This window comes from Gigantopelta aegis, chromosome 10 (genome assembly GCF_016097555.1).
Source record: "Gigantopelta aegis isolate Gae_Host chromosome 10, Gae_host_genome, whole genome shotgun sequence".
Classification (NCBI taxonomy): domain Eukaryota; kingdom Metazoa; phylum Mollusca; class Gastropoda; order Neomphalida; family Peltospiridae; genus Gigantopelta; species Gigantopelta aegis.
The window spans coordinates 22,676,994-22,698,592 of NC_054708.1; the positions used below are offsets into that span (position 1 = coordinate 22,676,994).

The window sequence follows — 21,599 nt, forward strand, 5'->3', positions numbered from 1 at the left end:
AAAATTGATTCTAAATTTGGATTGTTCGCACGCGCCATGTTTAATTAGGTCTGCTACATTGCTTACTTGTCGAGTCTTTGATCGAATGCTTCAGTACCTTTTTATTTTAATAAATCATAAAGCAATTGCAGTCTCAAACCTTTAAAGAAAAACCTATTTTGACACCTCATTTTATAGCGTGCAGTGACACTTTCTCAGATGGTTTTCGATTTGGCAATAGCCCACGTTTTCGCGTGCAGCACCATTTACGTTCAGTGACATTGAGCAACGCTAACGCTCGCAAACTATTTGATTGATTTCCAGCGTGGTGTTTTGTTTACTATCGAACGTTGTTTTATTTTTATCATTTTATTTTTGTTGTTGGTATTTTTTTTGTTTTTTTTGTTTGTTTTTTTTTAGGGTGGGGGGGGGGGGAAGTTGTTGTTGGTTTTGTTTTGTTTGTTTTGTTTGTGTGTTTTTTTGCTCGGTCTCGCTGAACGCACCTTAAAACACACCCTATAGATTGTAGATCAGCGAGAAAACCTTAGACATGTTCAGGAGGGTGAGCGCTCGCGGTCACTCGTCGGACTGGTTTTTTTGTGTGATTTGTTTCGGTGCTTAACATTAAATGAATGAGACTGGATATGATAAGACCAACCAAACTGTTCGCGAATGCTCGCCATTCTAGAATAACTAAATGCAGCTCTTGTCTGTACTTGTCACCACTAGAGCACATCGATTTTTTTAATCATCGGCTATTGGACATTTGGTAATTTTGACAAATATTCTTAGGGAAGAAACCCGCTATATTTTACCATTACTAGCAAAGGATATTTTATATGCACCATCCCACAGACAGGCTAGCACATACCACGGCCTTTGATATACCAGTCGTGGTACACTGGTTCGAACGAGAAATAGCTCAATGGGTCCATCGACGGGGATCGATCGTAGAACGATCGCGCTTTATCGCTGGGCTACGTCCCGCCCCTATGTGGGCGCATAAAGCGGACGCTTTACCACCGTCCCTATGCATATTTAAACTCACGACACCGGGGAAGGGAAATTAAATGGTTTAACCTACTTCAGTACGTTTAATCATCATCAAACTCTGGTACTATCTTCGAACATGGTCTAAAATCCGGCTACCGACCATCACGCAACTCGTGTTTTTGAACGACAGAAGGGGATGTTTATGTATGCATGCCACAGATAAAAGTGTTATCACTACAACACTTCTTTAGAAACATGAATAGGTAATCATGTTATGTTGCGAAACTTGGGGGGAAAAAAGAGTAAAACCTGATGCTGAATAATATAAACATTGTGGGCTGGATTTTTTTAAATCATCGTTTCCATAATAAATATTTTATTTTCTTTGCTGTTTTAACTATAAAACCCCCAAATGTATGAAATGCCTCATAAGTGTAAATGAACGTTTGCGATTAATAAGCTAACTGGGCCCAATTACACAAAACATCGTAAGCGTAGTTTTACACGTAAACATAAATCTACGACTAAACCACAATTCTTGTTCTTGTTCTTGTTCTTGTTCTTCTTCTTCTTCTTCTTATTATTATTATAGTACAACAAATATAGTTTCATGTACACGTATTTCATTTTCTTTTGTACTTAAAATGCTTCATCTTCCGTTATGATGTAATGTTTTGCGTGAAATAGATGTCAGACGTAAATATTTTAGGCCGAATTTGCAAATCCTGTATTTACAAACACATGCGTTTAAAAAACTCAACAAACAAAAAACCCCACTCAAATACCCCACCCTAAAAAAAACTCACAACAACAACAAACAAAACTCCACACAAAAACCCACACACAAAAAACACAACATAAACAAAAAACAAACAAAAACAAAACAAACAAACAAACACACCAACAAACCAACAAACCATAAATTCAGCCCATTATATTCAGTTAGTTATTATCCATTGTTAACTTGATCAAAAACAAACTACTTAATTCCAATTTATAATTACTTTTAGTGCTTATGAACTGTATAAATCACATAATATTACATCGTTCCTAAAAAAAAAAACCCACATCGTTCCAGTCATTAGTGCTATAAATAGCATGGCGCCTTCAGACTCACGGTGGGGTTGTTTGTTTGCGATTACAAAGCCCGACAAAAGAAAACTGTCTAAAGTTGCATAATAAATGGAAATTTTTATGATTTCAGTCAGCTATGATGTATGCCTCATCTCTTGAAGTATGGAATTTCATATCACACGACCGGCACATGCAGACTTCAACCAATCATTGAGAAATCGACCAGGTTCGTCAGAAAATACGTAATAGCACGTAGACCAGTGGCAATGCGCGGTCGGTCTAGGATCGATCCTCATCAGTGGGCCCATTGGCCCATCTCTTGTTGAGCTAGTGCTTCACGACTGATATATCAAAGACCGAGGAATATGCTTTCCTGTCTGTGAGGTGGTGCATATAAAAGATCCCTTGCTACTAATAGGAAAATGTTGCCGGTTTTCTCTCTAAGACAATATGTCAAAATTACCAAATGTTTGACATCCAATACCCGATGTAAATCAATGTACTCTAGTGATGTCGTTTAACAAAACAAACTTTAAGTTCAACTTCTGATTGCATATGATGGCCTACAACCCATTCGACTCTTATCCGACCCAACTCTTAAGAAACTGCCCGACAACAAGTAATAAATGCACAACAAAATCAGATACTACTCTCCTAAGATGAAACAGCACCACGAGTTTTGATACTGAAACAGCACACTGTAAATTTGTTTATCATGTGTGTTTATTACTTAAGGTGATAAAATATTTGAAATAATTCATGAACCTCGGCTGATGAGATTTACTACCACTAGCCATGGCCAGAAATACGCAGAGTTAAGGCTCGTTGGTCAAGAATCAATATTGACATGAGCAATGGTATTTGCATTTCTGATGCTCAGTCTATCGGGTGCTGTCACTTAGATCGGTGGCAGTATCAGCGAGAGGCAGTCTCTCTGAATATCTTGCATTATTTTCTACTATATGCTCTGTTACGTTAGAGTCCCATCCATGATTATTTTTGACATGGGTGTCGAAAGCGTGGTTATAAATAATGATCAATACTGAAAAGAGAAGGCTGCAAGATATTTAGGAGGGCAAGACGCGTCCGTAAGTCGTAGATGTTGAAATTTTTGCTTTTTTATCATCTTGACGGTACGGTTCATTGTGGGAGAGATACGGTCATTGTTCCGAATTTTACCTCTCTAATCTCTCAGAACATAGACTATTTTGCATTATTTTTTACCATTAAATACTAATAAGGCTCTGTTGTGTTAGAGTCCCATCCATGAATATTTGTAATCATAGATGCTGTTGGAGCCATTAATTATATTTTAACTTTAAAAAAAATCTTCTTGAAGGTTTCAGGTGGGAGACGTAAGGTCACTGTTCCGAATCTTACCTCATTAACCATTAACAGCCAACCACAAAACCAATTCCGCTATAGACAGAGAGCCCAGTTAACTGCAGCGTATGTGCTTAAGAAAAGCTTATATGGATGTAAGAACAAAAATTGGTTTAAAATCAAATGAAGCGGAGACAAGCTCAGAAGCCAGGAGGTTTGTGTTTATTAAAGAGGATACATTATATATAACAGGTTCGCAAAAATCGAATGTCGTTCGCTTAACGGGATACATCATCTTAGGTACAGTTTACTTAATATTACTGTTATTTCCCAGTGCCCTTGTACTTTAGAAAACTCCTTTGAGTTCTAGGCTTTAGGTCAACGTTATAACGAACGAGGATCAATGTATCTGAATCCATACAAGTTAGGCTGGCGCGAGAATGATTGACGATCAATCAGTAATCTATCAGGGCAGTGCAAGAATGAAAGAGGCGACCAGTCTAGTCATTTCGATCCCCACTACACCCGTTTTCAATGTCACAAAATGTCACAAAATAAACCAAATGTCACAAAATGTCACAAAATAAACTAAAGCACAATTTACAATAAAAATATTATTTCGAAAGAGCCTAAAGCTGGTAGGTACTGCCTTCGCGTCAGAAATCTCCAACCCCGAAGCTCTTTAATGGTTCAGTGGAGAAGTGTAAGGTCCCCCCCCCCCCCTCTCTCTCTCTCTCCCTCCTCCACCCTCTCTCTCTCTCTCTCATTCAGGTTGTTTTAATCTGAGTAACCCTTAACATTTATTAAAACCGGTCATAGAAAGCCCTGAAAGCTCAGGTATGTTCCCTGGACAGCGTGCTTGAACCTTAATTGAGTATAAGTCCAAAATATCTAGTTAAAATGAAAGTAATTAATGCAATGTGCGCCCAACAACCTCAGCCATATTATATAGTTTGCAGTATTTAAATTAATTAATAAAATATGCGCCCAACAAGCTCAACCATAAAGTTTACAGTCTTTCAATTTGCTAATATCAATCGTTACCTACAGTCACGCTGTCCCAGACCAAAATTCTTCCTGTTTCAGAACAGACATCTTATTTATATACTCCCCTAAATTATTACGACGTAATCAATGACCTAACGGGCCCGTCGTATATTATGGAACCAATTTCACGTTTTTAAGACGACGGTTAATGAAAGCAATTACGAAGTCATTACCTTGCCAGACACTCTAATGGAGTTAGCTGTCATTCAAGAAATAGGGTATCACAGTTATTGTCAGAGCTTAGGGCGGGGCAGTTGTCCTTACCAGACATAAATGGGTATTATTAAAGAGGACGGACGGTGGTGCAGTGGCAGGGCGCTCGCCTGAGATGTGATGTCATGTAGGCCTGATCAACTTCTTTATCGTCCCTAAAGAATACTTAATATTTATATACTCTTCAAAAAAAAAAAAAACAGTAGGGGAACCTGAAATATTAAAACATACGTTTTGACCACAGACATCCTAGTAAAGAACGTTCAGGTCTGTTTATCAACACACCGAAACACATTCCATAGTTTGCACATGCATCACGCAGTTGCCCCGTACATGTTTGTGGGGTGTCATTCCCGATTAATCACTGTGGAACATTATTTCCTTCAATTGTTTTTCATTCTGTTGATCATACAGTTGTTATTGTTTTATTTTTAGTCTCTTTTTTTTTTTTGCTTGATTTTGCGATTTACTGATAAAGAAACGTCAAATTTCACTTCCGACCCCAATCGTCCTTCAAGATCTTTGGTGGTCATAAAACCTACTGTAATACTGAACGACCGGTTGTAATGTTTGCTCAATTAATTCACTATCATCATATAACCATTACCCACAGCTAATAGACCTTACAATTTTGGCAATTGTAAATTATTATTAGAGTTCCCCTACTTTTTTTTTTAAATATATATTACAACAACAACAAAAAAAACCCGAAAATTAGTATACATGATTCACTTTTCAGTTTAGTTTCAAAACCACTGACATTTTGCTCTGCTAGATAGTTCATAATTTTATTTTCCTGCTTTTATTCCATTAATATTCAAGTACGCTGTCCTGGGTACACACCTCATCTAAGCTGTGTGTCCAGGACAGGGTTTAAACTCATTCTGGGTGGAAGCTGATACCAAGGTGCGATTCCGGTATCTAAAATAACATTAAAGGGACGGGGCGTATCCTAGTGGTTTAAGCTCTCGCTTGACGCGTGGTCAGACTGGGTTTTCTTCCTAAGACTGGTATATGTCAAATTTATCCAAATTTAATATTTGACGTCCAATAGCCGTGGGTTAATAAATCAATGTGCTCTAGTGGTATTGTTAAACAAAAAAAAAACCCAACTTTATAAAAATTATTAAAGCGACATTAAGTACGATGGCTTAACCACTGTGCTACTGAGGTCCATTATTTTTGTCATCTCATGATATACTGAACGTCAGCCTACCGAGCTGAAAACATTACATCCCGGAGGCATTTCAGTGTAAAGTTGCCATTATCGGTCAGCTGTTGCATTCGCCAGAATGCTGCCGTGACAATGAGGTTTTTGTTTTCCATAATTACCACGACGTTGGCTTATCATTATCTAAATCACGCATGTCTGGCTCAGTTGAATGCAACCTGTGTTGATCTCAGATGATAAAAATTAATTAAAATATATAATGCACGCGGCGATCTCATCTCGGAGTTCATTGAACGGAAAGCTTTACCTGCTGAGCTAATAGACAACAAAAGCCCTTCAAATGGAGAAAGTAGCTGTCATATTTAAAACTTTGACTTGTTTAACGACACCACTAGAGCACATTGATTTATTAATCATCGGCTATTGGATGTCAATCATTTGGTAATTTTGACATATAGTCTTAGAGAGGAAACCCGCTACATTTTTCCATTAGCAGCAAGGGGTCTTTTATATGCACCATCCCACTGACAGGATAGCACATACCACGGCCTTTGATATACCAGTCGTGGTGCACTGGCTGGAACGAGAAATAGCCCAATGGGCCCTCCGACGGGGATCGATCGCAAACCGACTGAGTATCAAGCGAGCGCTTTACCACTGGGCTACGTCCCGCCCCCGTCATATTTCGTCTTATATAGTTGATTTGAATCGATGAGCCCAAGGCATAGAAGATTAAACTGGTAAAGAAGATATTGTCATGAATGACTGTTGAAGATCACAAAACGAGAGATGCAGCTGTTTGTCTCCAACGGGCGAGTTTCTTTGTTGTTGTTTTGGGGGTTCTTTGGGGAAGGGGATAACATTTATGTTTATACAATTTTTATGCATACTAACAATTACACTTAAAGTCGCAGATCCTAGTTTCAACCCGTAAAAAATGGACAACAAGTTTAGGTAATCTACAAACCTGCAACACAATTGGATAAATTTACAATAGAGTCTGTGACGTTCAAACAGGTAAATTCCCTCAAAATAGACTAGAATTCGTCTCTATAACCATTACTTCTAAGTGGCACGTGCGTTTGTAATAACACGAGAAAACAACAACAACAACAACAACAACAAAACATTTGTAGTATAAGAAACAACAGGGTAACCAAAAAACATTATGGATGTACGGAAATGGATACAATCTAAGTAATGTTTGCTTTCCGTGATAAAAGAAACTGCTCCAATAGTAAAAAAAAAAAAACTGCGTAATTAAAAAAAATTAAGGTCTGTCACTTTCAGATATTCTGTACGTGATTGCTATTATATGATGCTACTTTCTGGATGGTGTTCAAACTACCAAATCCCTTCCCACCTAACCCCCCCCCCCCCCCCCCCCCATCCCCTTCCCATTGTCCCCTCTTCTCTTCTCTTCTCCACCCACCCCCTTTCCTTCTTTTCGCGCGAACGATGCACATTTTCCGTTTCGTAATCCGTAAAGACCATCGACATTCCTAACTCTATTATACGAATGCCATTTCACCGGAAATGAGACATAACCGGAAATACTTTACGCGCTCGGTGAAATGTTAAGTGGACTTGTGTTCTGGTAGCGGTACGATGTTCCATTAAACACGCTGTGATAAAAGTAAAATAGACTGTAGTAGTATTGTTAACCAACACAGACAGCTATTATAAAGTAATATAAAGTGCATTTCTTTATATTTAACCTGCTAGTAATTGGACGAAAATGGGGTTTGGACATGACATTCTAATACTATGTTTTCAGATGGCTTTACTAACAACCCTACTTTGTTTAGGAGTCTAAGGAGATTGCAGATGTATTTTTATGATACTTTATAATGCTACTATCAATGTACAGTCAGAAACAGCAGTATGTTATTGTATTGGTCTTAGACTGTATGAATATTAATTAAACCCCGGGCTCGCTGCTTTATTCTATAAATATATATATTGATGCCCGTGCTTATATAGAGAATAATACGAGTGGACGTTAGATACTATTTATCTCACAACGAATGTATCTAACGAGCGAAACCGAGTTTGATACTTTTTAAACAACGAGTTGTGAGATAAATGGTATCTAACGGACACGAATGTATTATTCTATTTCTTATATATCCTCAAAAACGTGATTTTAAGCACATTTTAACATCTTTTTCAACTAAAAGTTATTTACAGCCGTTGCACTTGTAGCTGACTTACAGACACATGAATGTCAGGTTAACTATATGTTACAGTCTAATCGATTTCCATCGTGTAGTTTTTCATTGGATGCATGACACTGGTGACCTGCTCATCACCTAAGAGCAGCCAGTCGTATGTCTTGAAATTGTTAACACACGTACGGTTGTGCAAGAAAAGTCCAGACTCAGTCTCTAATGACGTCACACGCATACAATTTGTATGGCGTTGTCATGGCATTAGTCTCTAAACGATTTATAAGCACCAGGCCTGGTGCCTCAAACTCTGGCACCGGCCTCGGTGGCCTCGGTGGCGTCGTGGTAGGCCATCGGTCTACAGGCTGGTAGGTACTGGGTTCGGATCCCAGTCGAGGCATGGGATTTTTAATCCAGATACCGACTCCAAACCTTGAGTGAGTGCTCTGCAAGGCTCAATGGGTAGGTGTAAACCATTTGCACCGACCAATGACCCATAACTGGTTCAACAAAGGCCATGGTTTGTGCTATCCTATCTGTTAATCGGAAAGAGTAGCCCATGTAGTGCCGACAGCGGGTTTCCTCTCAAAATCTGTGTGGTCCTTAACCATATGTCTGACGCCATATAACCGTAAATAAAATGTGTTGAGTGCGTCGTTAAATAAAACATTTCTTTCTTTCTTTCAAACACTGGCATGGCAGTCCTCAATAATAAAACCAGAATAAAATAATATTGGTGTTTCTCCAGATAGCTGAAGCGTGTGCCCAAGACAGCGTGCTTAAAACTTAATTGGACAGACGCACGGACATGCGTATAAATGAAATGAATAATTATCGTTAAGATCAAACTATTCGGCTACAGCAGATGTCGTATTTCCACGGTCCTCACTTCAAACCAAACGTCTGAGTGGCATTCCCAGGACAACGCACTTCAACATTTAATTGGATATAAGCACCAAGTCAAGTGATTATTAATTCGTTTTGGATATTTGCCGAAGCTATCGCAATGTTCGGCTACACGACTGCTTCACTGGGGAACATTGTATAATAAAAAAAAGACCACCTGTCTATGAAGTTCAGATATGATCAATCGGCATAAAAGTACATTATATTGACCTCCCTTTAGGTCGACAAGATCACGACAGGATTTTTTAAAATGGATCTTTTACATTTATGAACCTAGTTACTAGTATTCGGAAACACATGGGTTTATAAATCCATATATGGATCATATTTTAGATGATGCACGACGCAATAAATGTATTATTTTCTTGGAAGGTCAAGGATTTTCGATGACGGTCGATTTCTATGAATTTGTAAGATGGAGAAGATCCTTTGAGGTACCGATGTTATATCCATAGCTAGCACATATGTCTTAGAATCGCTGGGACACTGCGTGAAATTGCAAGTAACACGGTTTCTGCCACAGCGTACTGAGGGTAAAATTACGTATCCTAAAATCTTGTAATATGTTATATTCTCTTTATGTTTTTACATTATAGGAAGATAACGGCTGTTTAATATTTGGCAAAGTGTATGAAATGCAGTGCCCAATTTCAAAGCATTTCAAACACACAACCACCCAATACGATAACTTATGGTCTGTGTTTTTTTATTACGTATCCTCAAATTGTTTTCTGGCAGAAAACCTGATTAGGTAATAGTTTGAAATCCAGTCGAATTGCATTAACTTTGGTTTTATTGGGGATTAAAAAAAATTATTAATACTAAATAAGAAGTAAAAATAATTAATAAAAACCAAACACATGTATCAGCAGTGCACTGATTAAACATTTGCATTAATTAAGTTTTAATACATTTCCTGGTATGTAAGTATATTTAATTTTAATATAATCTTGGGATCACCAGACTGAGACACCGAGATGATTCAATGCAACGTGAACCTGTTGGTTTTGTTTTTGTATTTTTGTTTGTTTTGTTTGTTTGTTTTTGTTTTTGTTTTTGTTTGTTTTTGTTTGTTTGTTTGTGGTGTTTTTGTTGTTCAATATTGTTTTTGTTCTTTCGGTGATGGGATGGGTAAGAATATGGAGTTGTACTGTTCTATGACACAAAAAAGGGTTCCAACACGTTTCTGAGGTACATGCATTGTTGTTGTTGACAAAGACATTTTAATTATTTTTACTGCTATTGTTATTTTGCACTGTCACCAAAGAAACACAATAGATGGTTCATATCTTCTTTTTCTGATTCGATATGTAAATTAAAGGAATATGTTAACGCTTAATTATAACGTTTTGATTATTATATCTTTTAAATATGTTAAGTTATTTTACTCACAGTAATTTGTAAGTGTCCTGGTATTTGAAACATGTTTGTCAGTTACCTTTGTCTAAGTACAGAGACCTAGCCTGGTGCTTATAAAACATTTAGAGTTTAGAGTCTGAGATACTAATGTCATGGCAACGCCATACAAATTGTATGGGTGTGATGTCATTAAAGATTGACAACGCGATACAAATTGTATGGGTGTGATGTCATTAAAGATTGACAACGCGATACAAATTGTATGGGTGTGACGTCATTAAAGATTGAATCTGGACTCTTAAAAGTTTTATAAACACGGGCCCTGGACGTGAAAAAAAGAATGATTATGAAAGTGATTAATTACTCCTATAACTTAAGATTGTGGGGAGTCATTTAACATATTACCGTATTGGGCATTAATATTTAATCCTTTTCACATATATATATTTTTAACTCACATGCTAAAAGGAACTAAAATTGTTCTCCTTGAACTAGTCTCAAGGGATTGATTTCGAACCACAGTACAAAATTTTAATTCAATACTTAATTACTTTTTTTCATTATCTGATCACTTGCATAGCCACTGTTCAAATCGTTGTTGTCGCATTTACACTATTGATCTGTGTCAAACGATTACAGTATTTTACAAGGCTAATGTAATTTGGAGTTTCTAATTGGGAGCAATTGATTGCACGTAAGTCCTTCATCACTTACAGGGCGCGTATAAGAGTTGTTTGACCATGTGTCGTTTACGGAGGACAAATCTAATATGCTAAAATCAATTCCGTTTAATTTCCAACAAAGGATAGAGAACAAAGGGTCCGGAAGCACCGTGTGTATTGCTAATCAATACGATACCATCACTGATACCATGTCAGAGCTGAATACGCGAGAAATGTATACGCCGTGAAACATACACTCTGTTGGTACTTAATGTTGATCGCAGAGCCACATTATATTATTAATAGCCCAAAGCTTGGGTTTTTTATGGCTCTGCAAGAAAGGAAACAAATATGTGTACAACGACATCCCTTGCCCATTGTTTAATCAGTGGGTATTACTGTATCCGACCTTTATGATTTCTGGTGACACTATATCACCAGAACTATAAGAAAAAACATGTTTACGACTCGTAAACGGCTCCTTTCGACTAACGAAAAACAACCGCTAAGCTTGTAGGTAATTCCCATTAGGTTGGAAAGCACATACCATAAGTATCTGATATACAAGTTGTAGAGCGTTGCCTGGAATAAGGGAAATATCGTAGTATAAGTGCTTATGGACATGGCCGCTGAACTATATCCGCGCAAGTAGTCTGCAGTTTGACTGTGATTATTTCATGGCGGACAGCTTTGAAGTGGCAACTATTAAACTGTTAACTACACGTCGAGGCCAGCAGCGACTATGAACGATACTGTTCTCTGTAGATCACTTCTTGTGCCATACAGCTTCTTCTGGAGAGTTGTTGTAGTTGTCCAGGTAGTCTCCGTAACTTGTTGATATTGAAGACTTTTTTGTGGTAATTCCGGCCCATATAAAAGTAGTGGGTTTTTTGTGTAAAATGTGTGTACTCCGGTCAGGTTTAGTGGGTGTGTTTGTTTAAACCAAAATCCTAATAGGAAGAGCTGGACAACAGGGATTGTCCTTTTCAGGGTATGTTGCCCTCAGGCTGGCAAAGGTACTTAAAACAAAATCCACGAGCCTGCTGATATTAATAAAAATGCTATAGCCACTAACACCTATATAGAAACAGCTAGCGTAAATACTTGTGGTCTGTGGCCACATGGATTCGCTATCCATTGAATCACTAGACTGGTGTTATCGCTTCACGTTAAACCAAATGACCACATCGGGGACCAGTAAAATAATTGGCGAGCGTTAGAGTATCTGAACAGGGAATTAATGAAAGCTGTGCCACTGTTCGCAGTAAGCAAGAAGAAACTCGAGAATTAACAACCTGGCATGTTAATTACGGAGAGACAAAACCCATTTCAGATTGTTGTCTAAAATCCTGTTTTCATCAGAAAAGAAAGGAAAGGAATGTTGTGTTTAACGACACTATAGCGCATATTATATTTATTAACACTATCTGGTGAGTAATATATGGTTGTTTCGACACATGGATACTACAGAGAATGAGAGAGAGAGAGAGAGAGAGAGAGAGAGAGAGAGAGAGAGAGAGAGAGAGAGAGAGAGAGAGAGAGAGACAGACAGACAGACAACAGGATAGATATATAGATATAGAGACAGGACGAAGAAAGATAAAGAGAGAGAGAGAGAGAGAGAGAGAGAGAGAGAGAGAGAGAGAGAGAGAGAGAGACAGACAGAGACAGAGACAGAGAGAGGGGGGGAGGAGGGAGGAAAGTAACTGTTGCTACATAGATTACTCCTACTGAATATATGTTAGTATGCAGGACAAGACAGCACATGCCAGGGTACTTAGTATACCAGTCATGGGACACCGTAATATGAAATATGTCAGTGTATCAGGAAATAACTATGTCTTTGTGTTCCTCTTATATGTCAGATAAAAGAAAAAACCCATAAAACCCCCGACTATTATTGATTCAATTACCCTTTTCCATATAAAGCATGAGATATTCTGTATGTATATTCGACACAGCTTTTGACAGCACAAGCATTCGTAGGCAGCCTCGACAGATAATGTACAATCCGTAGAACAGTGCTACAGAGAATAATAAACCGCAAACTAACTACAAAAAACATCCTGGTTTTATTTTTTCAAGACTATCGATAGCCATACGGAACGCTTCATCATCAAATGGACAGATGTACAAAAAGTAAACAAAACTAAAAAGTGCAATGTCTATACCGCGGAATAAACTGTGTAATTAAGACAACTGATAACATCTTCAGGATAATGTCGCAGTTGACATACACACACGTCTATAACTGAGCCTTTGACGTCAAAGACTCTCTTTGTAATTAGATTACAGCCATCGGATGAGCTTGCCAATTGAGCATCACGATTGGAATTGACTACCAATGGAAATCTGCTTGTTTTTAGTCTTCTTCACAAAGTGCTCATACGTGTAGTGAATCCTTTAAGAGCTGTATAAAGACAACGTGGGAGGACGGACGGGCAGATGGAAGAAACCGGCCTCGGTGGCGTAGTGGTTAAGCCATCGGACTACAGGCTGGTAGGTACAGGTTCGCAGCCCGGTACCGGCTCCAACCCAGAGCGAGTTCTTAAGGGCTCAATGGGTAGGTGTAAGGCCACTACACCCTCTTCTCTCTTACTAACTACTAACCAACTAACAATTAACCTACTGTCCTGGACAGACAGCCCAGATAGCTGAGGTGTGTGCCCAGGACAGCGTGCTTGAACCTTAATTGGATATAAGCACGAAAATAAGTTGAAATGAAATGAAATGAAAGATGGAAGAATGGATGGACAGCTCAGGGTTCGTGGGGTGTTCTCTCTGGAACATTGTGAATTTCATGTGCTCAAATACAGCAATTCCAGCGTTCGGGGCCCCATTCCAAGAAGCAATTTTAGGGCTAAGATCACCTTAAGTTCATAATGTAGCTATGCACATAAGGTGATATTAGTGCTAAGATCGTTTCGTGGAACAGGGACGTGATCATAATAACAGGGGTAAGTGTGTGAAAGGGGGGGGGGGTGGGGGGGGGGGGGTGGAGGGGGTAGGAACTTGGCACTCGCTGACCTCCCTGTTTTGAGGACCTTGTAGATTGATGAATGGACCGAAAAACAGACGGACGGACAGATGAATGAATGGAAGGATGGATGGATGGGTGGATGTAACATTTAATATATATTCACAAATTAACCTAATCCGAAGTTGTAACAGCATATGACTTAAAGACACACATCGAAGCTATGACTAGCGGAAGCGGTGGGTGTGGGGGCAGAGGATGACAGAGAATATGAAAAAAATGCCATTTTTAGTTTTAACGTGCCCGTTTTGTAATAGCTGGAAATGACTCATAGTATTGCTGTTCCCTGATTCTTTATATTTGTATATCCCACCATAGTTATTTTTGCCTATACAAGGCTATGCAAATGACTCGCATCGCCACCAAGAAAATTTTAAAAAGTATATCATAAGAAGGTCACGGTGTATTCAAGTCCATTTGGCACAGTTGACAGGCACGATTAGACGCGGTTTATAAAAACGCGTTGTTAAACTAACAAAGTAGTCTCGACGACTCTGCGGTTTTAATATCCGCTAAAATCGTCATCACACTGCGGTCGCGTTTGGACATCGCTACCTGCTGAGGAATGGGCAAGAAATTTAAATTCGCGCGGTAGGGGAAAATTAGCCTGCTGATACATAATTAACATGCTGACAACCTTGATCTGGACACGCAACCCATGGAATTTCCCAGAGTTCAAATGGCAAGAGCGCTTCCTAATCGTGGGACAGGGGTGACAATATCCTCGTCGTAGGTTTCTTTGGAAGTGACGAATGTAGCACTTTTGTTTTTTGATCTCTTGGGATTTTTAAAACCAGTTCTTATAAGCATCTGTGATGAAGTTTCGATTATGGTTTTCGTTTTGTATTGATATTTCGGTGTAATATTGATTTGCATACACATATTTCGCTAGGGATATATAAAATGTATTATGTCATGATAAACAATTTGTGCATATGAGACTATGCCGTCTGGATGTTCCATGCATTGCCCTAGTAATGCGTGTATACAATTATATATGTTATCCGTCGACCATAAATGCAGTTGCTTTTATACTTCACATATGTTTGTTTTTTCTCTAAATACCACTAGCGAAAGTTTAGGAGTATATATTTAGTGCTTATATGATCTGATCATAGCGGGGTTTTTTTTAGGGGGGGGGGGAGGTATGTTGATAATATGCTCCATTGTGTAGTTCGTGCATATGATTCTTTCACAACTCTTATACAATGTTTTATTAAAGCCGCACACCCTAGTTCCATCCAGCGAAAATAAATGATAATTTGGTTAATCTACAAACCTGTAACACACTTAGATCACGTTTTTATCAAATTGAGTGAAAAAGCAGGTTTTATATCGATAAATACCATGGGAATCCCCATGTCCCAATTGCTTGAAATAATTTTGAAAGTTTGTATTCTGATGTCACCGGTAGATGTCACTCGAAGCACAACAATGCCTACGTCACGACAAATTTCACAGACTTGGGGTGCGTTCTTTTCACCTCTCCTGGACATGTTCCAACTGTTCTGTCCTGGTTGTATCCCCTCTCCAGATATCGTAGGACTTAGCAAAATTATTGGTTTTAAGGGTTTGTAACGTTTTGTATTGAGATACTTACTTGTCTGAACTTTATTGTTACTGAAAATGTTCACGAACTGTGAAGAAAAATCTCACAAATGAACAACAACAAATCGGATGTTGATTGCGCGAACTGTGCACGAGAAAACAAACCGAACCAAAATGATAACGGTCACGTGGTATACCAACGTCTGTGACATTGAAATGGAAATATCCCGTCTAAAAATAGATTAGACCTTGTCTGCTCAACGGTTTTTTTCTCAAACTTGCGTCCGTTTTTCAGAAATACGAAAAATGCATTTTGTGGTATTACAAACACCAGGATTACCAGGATTACTAAAAAACACTTCAGGTGAATGGAAATGTATATTCTAAATAATAAACGGTAAGTAAAGTGCAATTTTATTTGTGAAAAAAATGGGTTTAATAGCGAAAAACAACGCCGTGATGGTTAACAACTAGCCGTAACTAGTGTGTGTCCCTTTAATAACTTTACAATTGTTGTATTGATGTTAATCGTTATATGTGAAGAATACTCAGGACGACGAGTGGTTGATCGCTATACTGGGTTTGTCTTTTGTTTTTTATTTTTGTGTTTGCTTTTGTATTATTTTATTTTTTGGCTGGTTTGGAGGGGTGTTTGTGCCTAACATTAGACTAAAGTTAAAAAGTTTAGGTTTGTTTTATTTAACGGCACAACTAGAGCACATTGATTAATTCGTCATCAGTTATCGGAAGTCAAACATTTGGTAATTCTGACACATACTAGTAGTCTTCAAAGGATACCCGCTACATTTTTCCATTAGGGTTCTTTTATATGCACTTTTCCTCACAGACAGGACCTCACACACCACGGCCTTTGATATATCAGTCGTTGTGCACTGGTTGGGACGAAGAAAAACAAGAAAACAATGGGCCCGCCAAAGAGGTTCGAACTCACGGCCCAAGCACTAAGGGAGATCTCCGTAGCGACTAACCTAAATCTCGCCGTTAATGTTAGATCAGTACAATATGACAGAAGACGTTCGCCCCATTTATGTCTCATTTGGTTATAACTACAGTGTTTAAAAACACATTTCCTACATATTTCGTACAACATGTAATTTATAGCAGGTGGGTTTTTTAACTTTTAAAATGTAATACAGTGGATAATAACATAAGTGTATTTTACAGCAAATAATGAACAGCAGCCCAAACTATGAAATGACAGAAAGATAGTGATGATGACGACGACGACGATGATGATGATGTTGATGGTGATGATGATAATGATAATGATCTTGTTAATGATGATGGTGATGATGATGATGATGGTGGTGGTGGTGAAGAAGAAGAAGATGATGATGATGATGATGATGATGATAATGATGATGATGTTGTTAATGATGATGGTGATGGTGATGATGGTGGTGGTGGTGGTGAAGAAGAAGAAGATGATGTTGATGATGATGATAATGATGATGTTGTTAATGTTGATGATGATGATGATGGTGATGGTGGTGGTGGTGGTGGTGGTGGTGGTGGTGGTGGTGGTGGTGAAGAAGAAGAAGAAGAAGAAGAAGATGATGATGATGATGATGATGATGATGATAATGATGATGATGATTATAACGATGATGGTGGTGGTACTGATGATGATCATGATGATGACGATTATGACACGTACGATGATAGATGCCAACCATGATGACGCTATTGGCCAGTTTCATAATGAAGAAAAGGATTTAGTCCTGTTAATATTATGTTCACAGGAGGTTAATACTGCATATCGACCTCTTATTGACAGACTCATTATGACGTAAGACGTGTCAATAGAACAAAGGATTCCAGGGATAATTATTCATTTCGTTCCTGGAATGGGGAATTAGATATTGAATGATCAGTTCTAAAGAAGCCGATGCTCATTAGGAAAATCGTTCTCTGACACCGGGGATATAATGTTATATCACAGGGAGCATGTTACGTCATTAACATGGCCATCGTACGTCACTGAATGTTAAGTTTCACTTTCATCATAGCTGCAATTATATATAATGGATATTAATTAGAAATAAAGGTCACTGTTCCGTTATTCGTTTAATGAAGTGATTGATCTCGAATATGTTTTTGGTTATCGCCTTTCGCCACTGCACAGTTACATAATAATTTGCGGTAACCTTGACAAGATATAAATTTTCCCGATATATCAATTATCAAAATTTGGCATGCGCTTCAAACACATATACGCACGCACATACGCACGAACACCCAGACACCTTATTTAAGAACATCTTGTTTAAGAACCTGGTCAAATGTTTTCGTTGTCCACGTCTATCAGTATGTCCTAATAGTATCCAAACTAATTTAATAAATTGTCCTTTTTAACAACTGTTTCGTTAATTATTTTTTCACACTTCTAATACATTAATACTGTATTATTATATAATTTAAGTGCTGTTTCCTTATTCTAATTTAGTGTAAATGTATCTTAATGTTATTTTAATTTTCAAAGAACTGTTGTTAATTATTACATTTCGTAACCTTTTCATATAGGCTTATGAAACAAGGTTCCAGGGTGGTGAAGCAAGGTTCCAGGGTGGTGGGTATACACTAAGCTGTATAAAATGGATAATTAGGCATAAAAATACCGTAACCATTGTTTTTTATAATACAAATGAGCAAACTTGTTAGAAGATATTAATTTCCATTCTGTTGCCCCAGACTCCAGTATACCTGGGTTCCATATAACAGTATTTAAAAAAAAACTGTTTTACGCTGGGACCCGTTTTACGAAGATATCTTAGCGCTGACATCACCTAAAGTGCATAAGGTATTTACGCACTTAAGGTCATCTTAGCCCTAAGACTGCTTCGTAAAATTGGGCCCAGCATTAATATATAACATGAAATATAGCACTTCACAGCACCTTAGCTAAAATACGAACCGTCATAGTGAATCGGACTGTAGTGCCTACCTGGCTTCCATATAACCATATAATTTTTTTTACATATTTTAAGCGCCGGTTATGTAACTTGAAATATACTGTATAGCATGTTTACACCATCTTACCTAAAATACGAACCGTCATAGACTTCTATATAATATAAAAAGTACTTATTATTTAAAGCACCAGTAAAATGTAACTTGCAATATAGCATGTTTACAGCACCTTACCTAAAATACGAACAACCATAGTCGATCGGACTGGAGTGCACCACGCGAACGGCCAAGTGACCATTGTTGCGGAGTGGAGAGGACTTGGTAGAGGCATCCGCGGTTTTCTTCTTTCTCTTTTTAATAGAAGAGAAAGCTCTCCTCAGAACGCCTAAATTAGCCTTCACCGCATCCACGCTGTCATTCTGTAGACCCTGTATTTCCGAAAGTCTGTCCGGGGAAGCGCTGTGCTGCTTTTTCTGCATATTTCCGTTTTTAAAATATAATACCCTTGTTACAAAATCCTCAGGTATCTAAATGTTTTTCTTGTTTCCTTTATATTGTTCAAAACGTCAATGTTGAGGATTCCACAATATCGAATTAACGGTCCATCGTTGTTCGATATTTTATTGTGCATTTGACACCATTACAAGTTATCCGACACAAACCCGCTACTAAAATTACACAGTATGGATAAAACCGAATGGTGTATTGTCCCGTTATTATTACGATTCGTTCCGTTATACACGTGGATCACATCACACCACAGTTTATAGCTGTGCTACGGAGTATTATTAGTTTTGGAAATCTTCACTTACAGCGCAGTATGCACGACGCTCATGGACCACCAACAGCGACATAAAATTGCAGATCGGTATCCCAAAGCTGTCAAATCGAACCACACCACACAATTCTGACGTTCACGACTAATTGAAAATAGTATGCTCACCAGCACGACCCGGTTTATCACAAGTGTTGATATTATCCCAAGCGGTCACTTCCTTGTGAAAAAAAACACACACACAGAGCGAAAAATAAAAAGACGAGAAAACCAACGGTGGTTAAATGTCCTTTTATTAATTAGTTGACTTTCCTGACAGCGCTATCATCAAACAGCAGAAACTGCAGGCGTACTTTTATTTCCCACACGCATCGTCTGGTAACAGAAACACAATGCATATCCTTTATGTCGGATGGATCCGGACCGTCATTTCCGTTACCCAATGGAGCGCTTTAATAAACAGGAGGTGCGTCAACGATTTAGCTGTACATACGACTTCACCAACGAATCGAAACCGAAGGTTCTGACGAACTAGTAGTAAATCAGCTGTGGAACATTTTCTTCAAATAATAGACACTGGAGGTTCGGAGCATTCTAGTCATTTAGCTGTAGAACATTTTCGTCAAATAAAGGACACTGAAGGTTAGGAATATAGCTGTCCCTTTGTTGACAGATAGATTTTGTTTTCTTTAAGAGATGTTGTAAGACAAGAGACAAAATAATGGCTCTATCTCCTCCGTGACCACTAAGTGGTTCGGGGTATCGATAATATCTCCGGCGTCTCGAATCAGTGAATGGCACATTGAGCGATTCAAACTGCCATCGCGGGCAGTGAGTTGAGTTGGGTCTGGAGAGAGATAGAGCGAGAGCGCGCGCGCGAGAGAGAGAGACAGAGTAAGCCACTGTCGTGTTCTAGCAGTGCCGCGCTAATCAGATAAATATATACGTGTACTTCGGTGCTTTGTGACCAATCGGATCTGTCGTGTAGTAAACAACTCCATCCGTGAGTTTTGAAATATATAATATGAAAAAAAAAGAAGAGTTTATCGCAGTTTTACCCTTTTTATCCTTGCTATCGTGCAGGTTAGATATAAACACATCGCTTCGTTGAAAAGTTCTCATGAATTATTTCCATGGCAGTTGGAGATAAATAGCTAACAGCCTAAGCTGCTGATGAATTTAGGCAGCTAAATGATAAGGGCCTTACTGCAAACGTTGTTTGATTAATTTGTGGCAATTTAAAAATAATAACTGAAACGCCCGATGGGACATTGATATAAAAATAATAAACCACACAATTTATCCACAATATATATATTATACAAAAACAGTAAATATATATACAAAAACAGTAAATTTTAACTATATTATATGATGTGTTTTGTGTATCTTTCGCAACAATAGCCCTGCTAATTAAAAATATACTTTAACGGAGTTGTCTGATACGCCCGTACGCTGTGCATTGTATTCGAAACATGGGTGGACTGAAACATTTTCTGTTTGTGTCCGGAATGATAGGTGGTTATTTGCCACAATGCACCACATGTAGGAGAGAGTTGACACGCCTGCCCCCGCTGTGTAGCCGTTTGTATCGCCACAGAAGCCGTTAGACACCCAGCTGCGTCGTTTACCAGTGTGTGACGGCTCAGCTCCATTACACCATGCAGTTCTGTTAGTGATACTCGCCGTCCTGGTCGATATGACTCCATATTAAATCGTGAAGGAAAGTGTGTTTATTTTGTTCAACGACACCACTAGAGCATATTGATTTATTAATCATGGGCTATTGGATGTCAATCATTTGATAATTTTGACATATAGTCTTACTTAGAGAGGACATCTGCTATATGTGTCTATTAGTTGAAAGGAAATCTTTTATATGCACCATTCCACAGGCAGAATAGATTTTGATAAACCAGTCGTGGTGCACTGGCTAGAACGAGAAATAGCATAATCGACCTCGCATCAGGCGAACGCTTTACCACTGGGCTACGTCCCGCCTTCTAGATTATGATGGACTACTTTGAAAAGAATCTGCGTTACACTGTTCTAGTTTCCCAATTCCATATAAAACATACTTTTTTATTTGTTCATTCATGCATTCATTCATTCAATCATTCATTCATTCATTCATTCATTCATTCATTCATTCATTCAAAGACTTATTTATTTATTTATTTTAACTTGATTTCGTACTTGTGTCCGATTACGGTTCAAGCATGCTGTCACTGACACACACATCAGCTATATTCATAACCTACTCTGTTCCCAGTCCGATATAAAACATAGTTTCGGGTATTATTTTATTCATCCATCCATCCATCCATCCATCCATCCATCCACCCATGCATTCATTCACTCACGATCACCCATTAAATCACTTTTTTATTTATTCGTGAATCCGTGAATTTTA

At 38.3% G+C, this 21,599-nt stretch overlaps 1 protein-coding gene across 3 annotated transcripts in view; it reads right to left on the reverse strand.

Moving 5' to 3' along the window:
* Positions 1-20,085, reverse strand: part of LOC121384740 (GTPase-activating Rap/Ran-GAP domain-like protein 3) — a 178,554-nt gene extending 158,469 nt beyond the window's left edge. For all 3 annotated transcript variants that reach the window (XM_041515273.1, XM_041515274.1, XM_041515272.1), the window contains exon 1: positions 18,646-20,085. In XM_041515273.1, coding sequence (XP_041371207.1) covers positions 18,646-18,890 — 245 coding nt within the window. In that variant the 5' untranslated portion in view covers positions 18,891-20,085. The remainder of the gene's footprint in view (positions 1-18,645) is intronic.
* Positions 20,086-21,599: the final 1,514 nt, after the last annotated feature.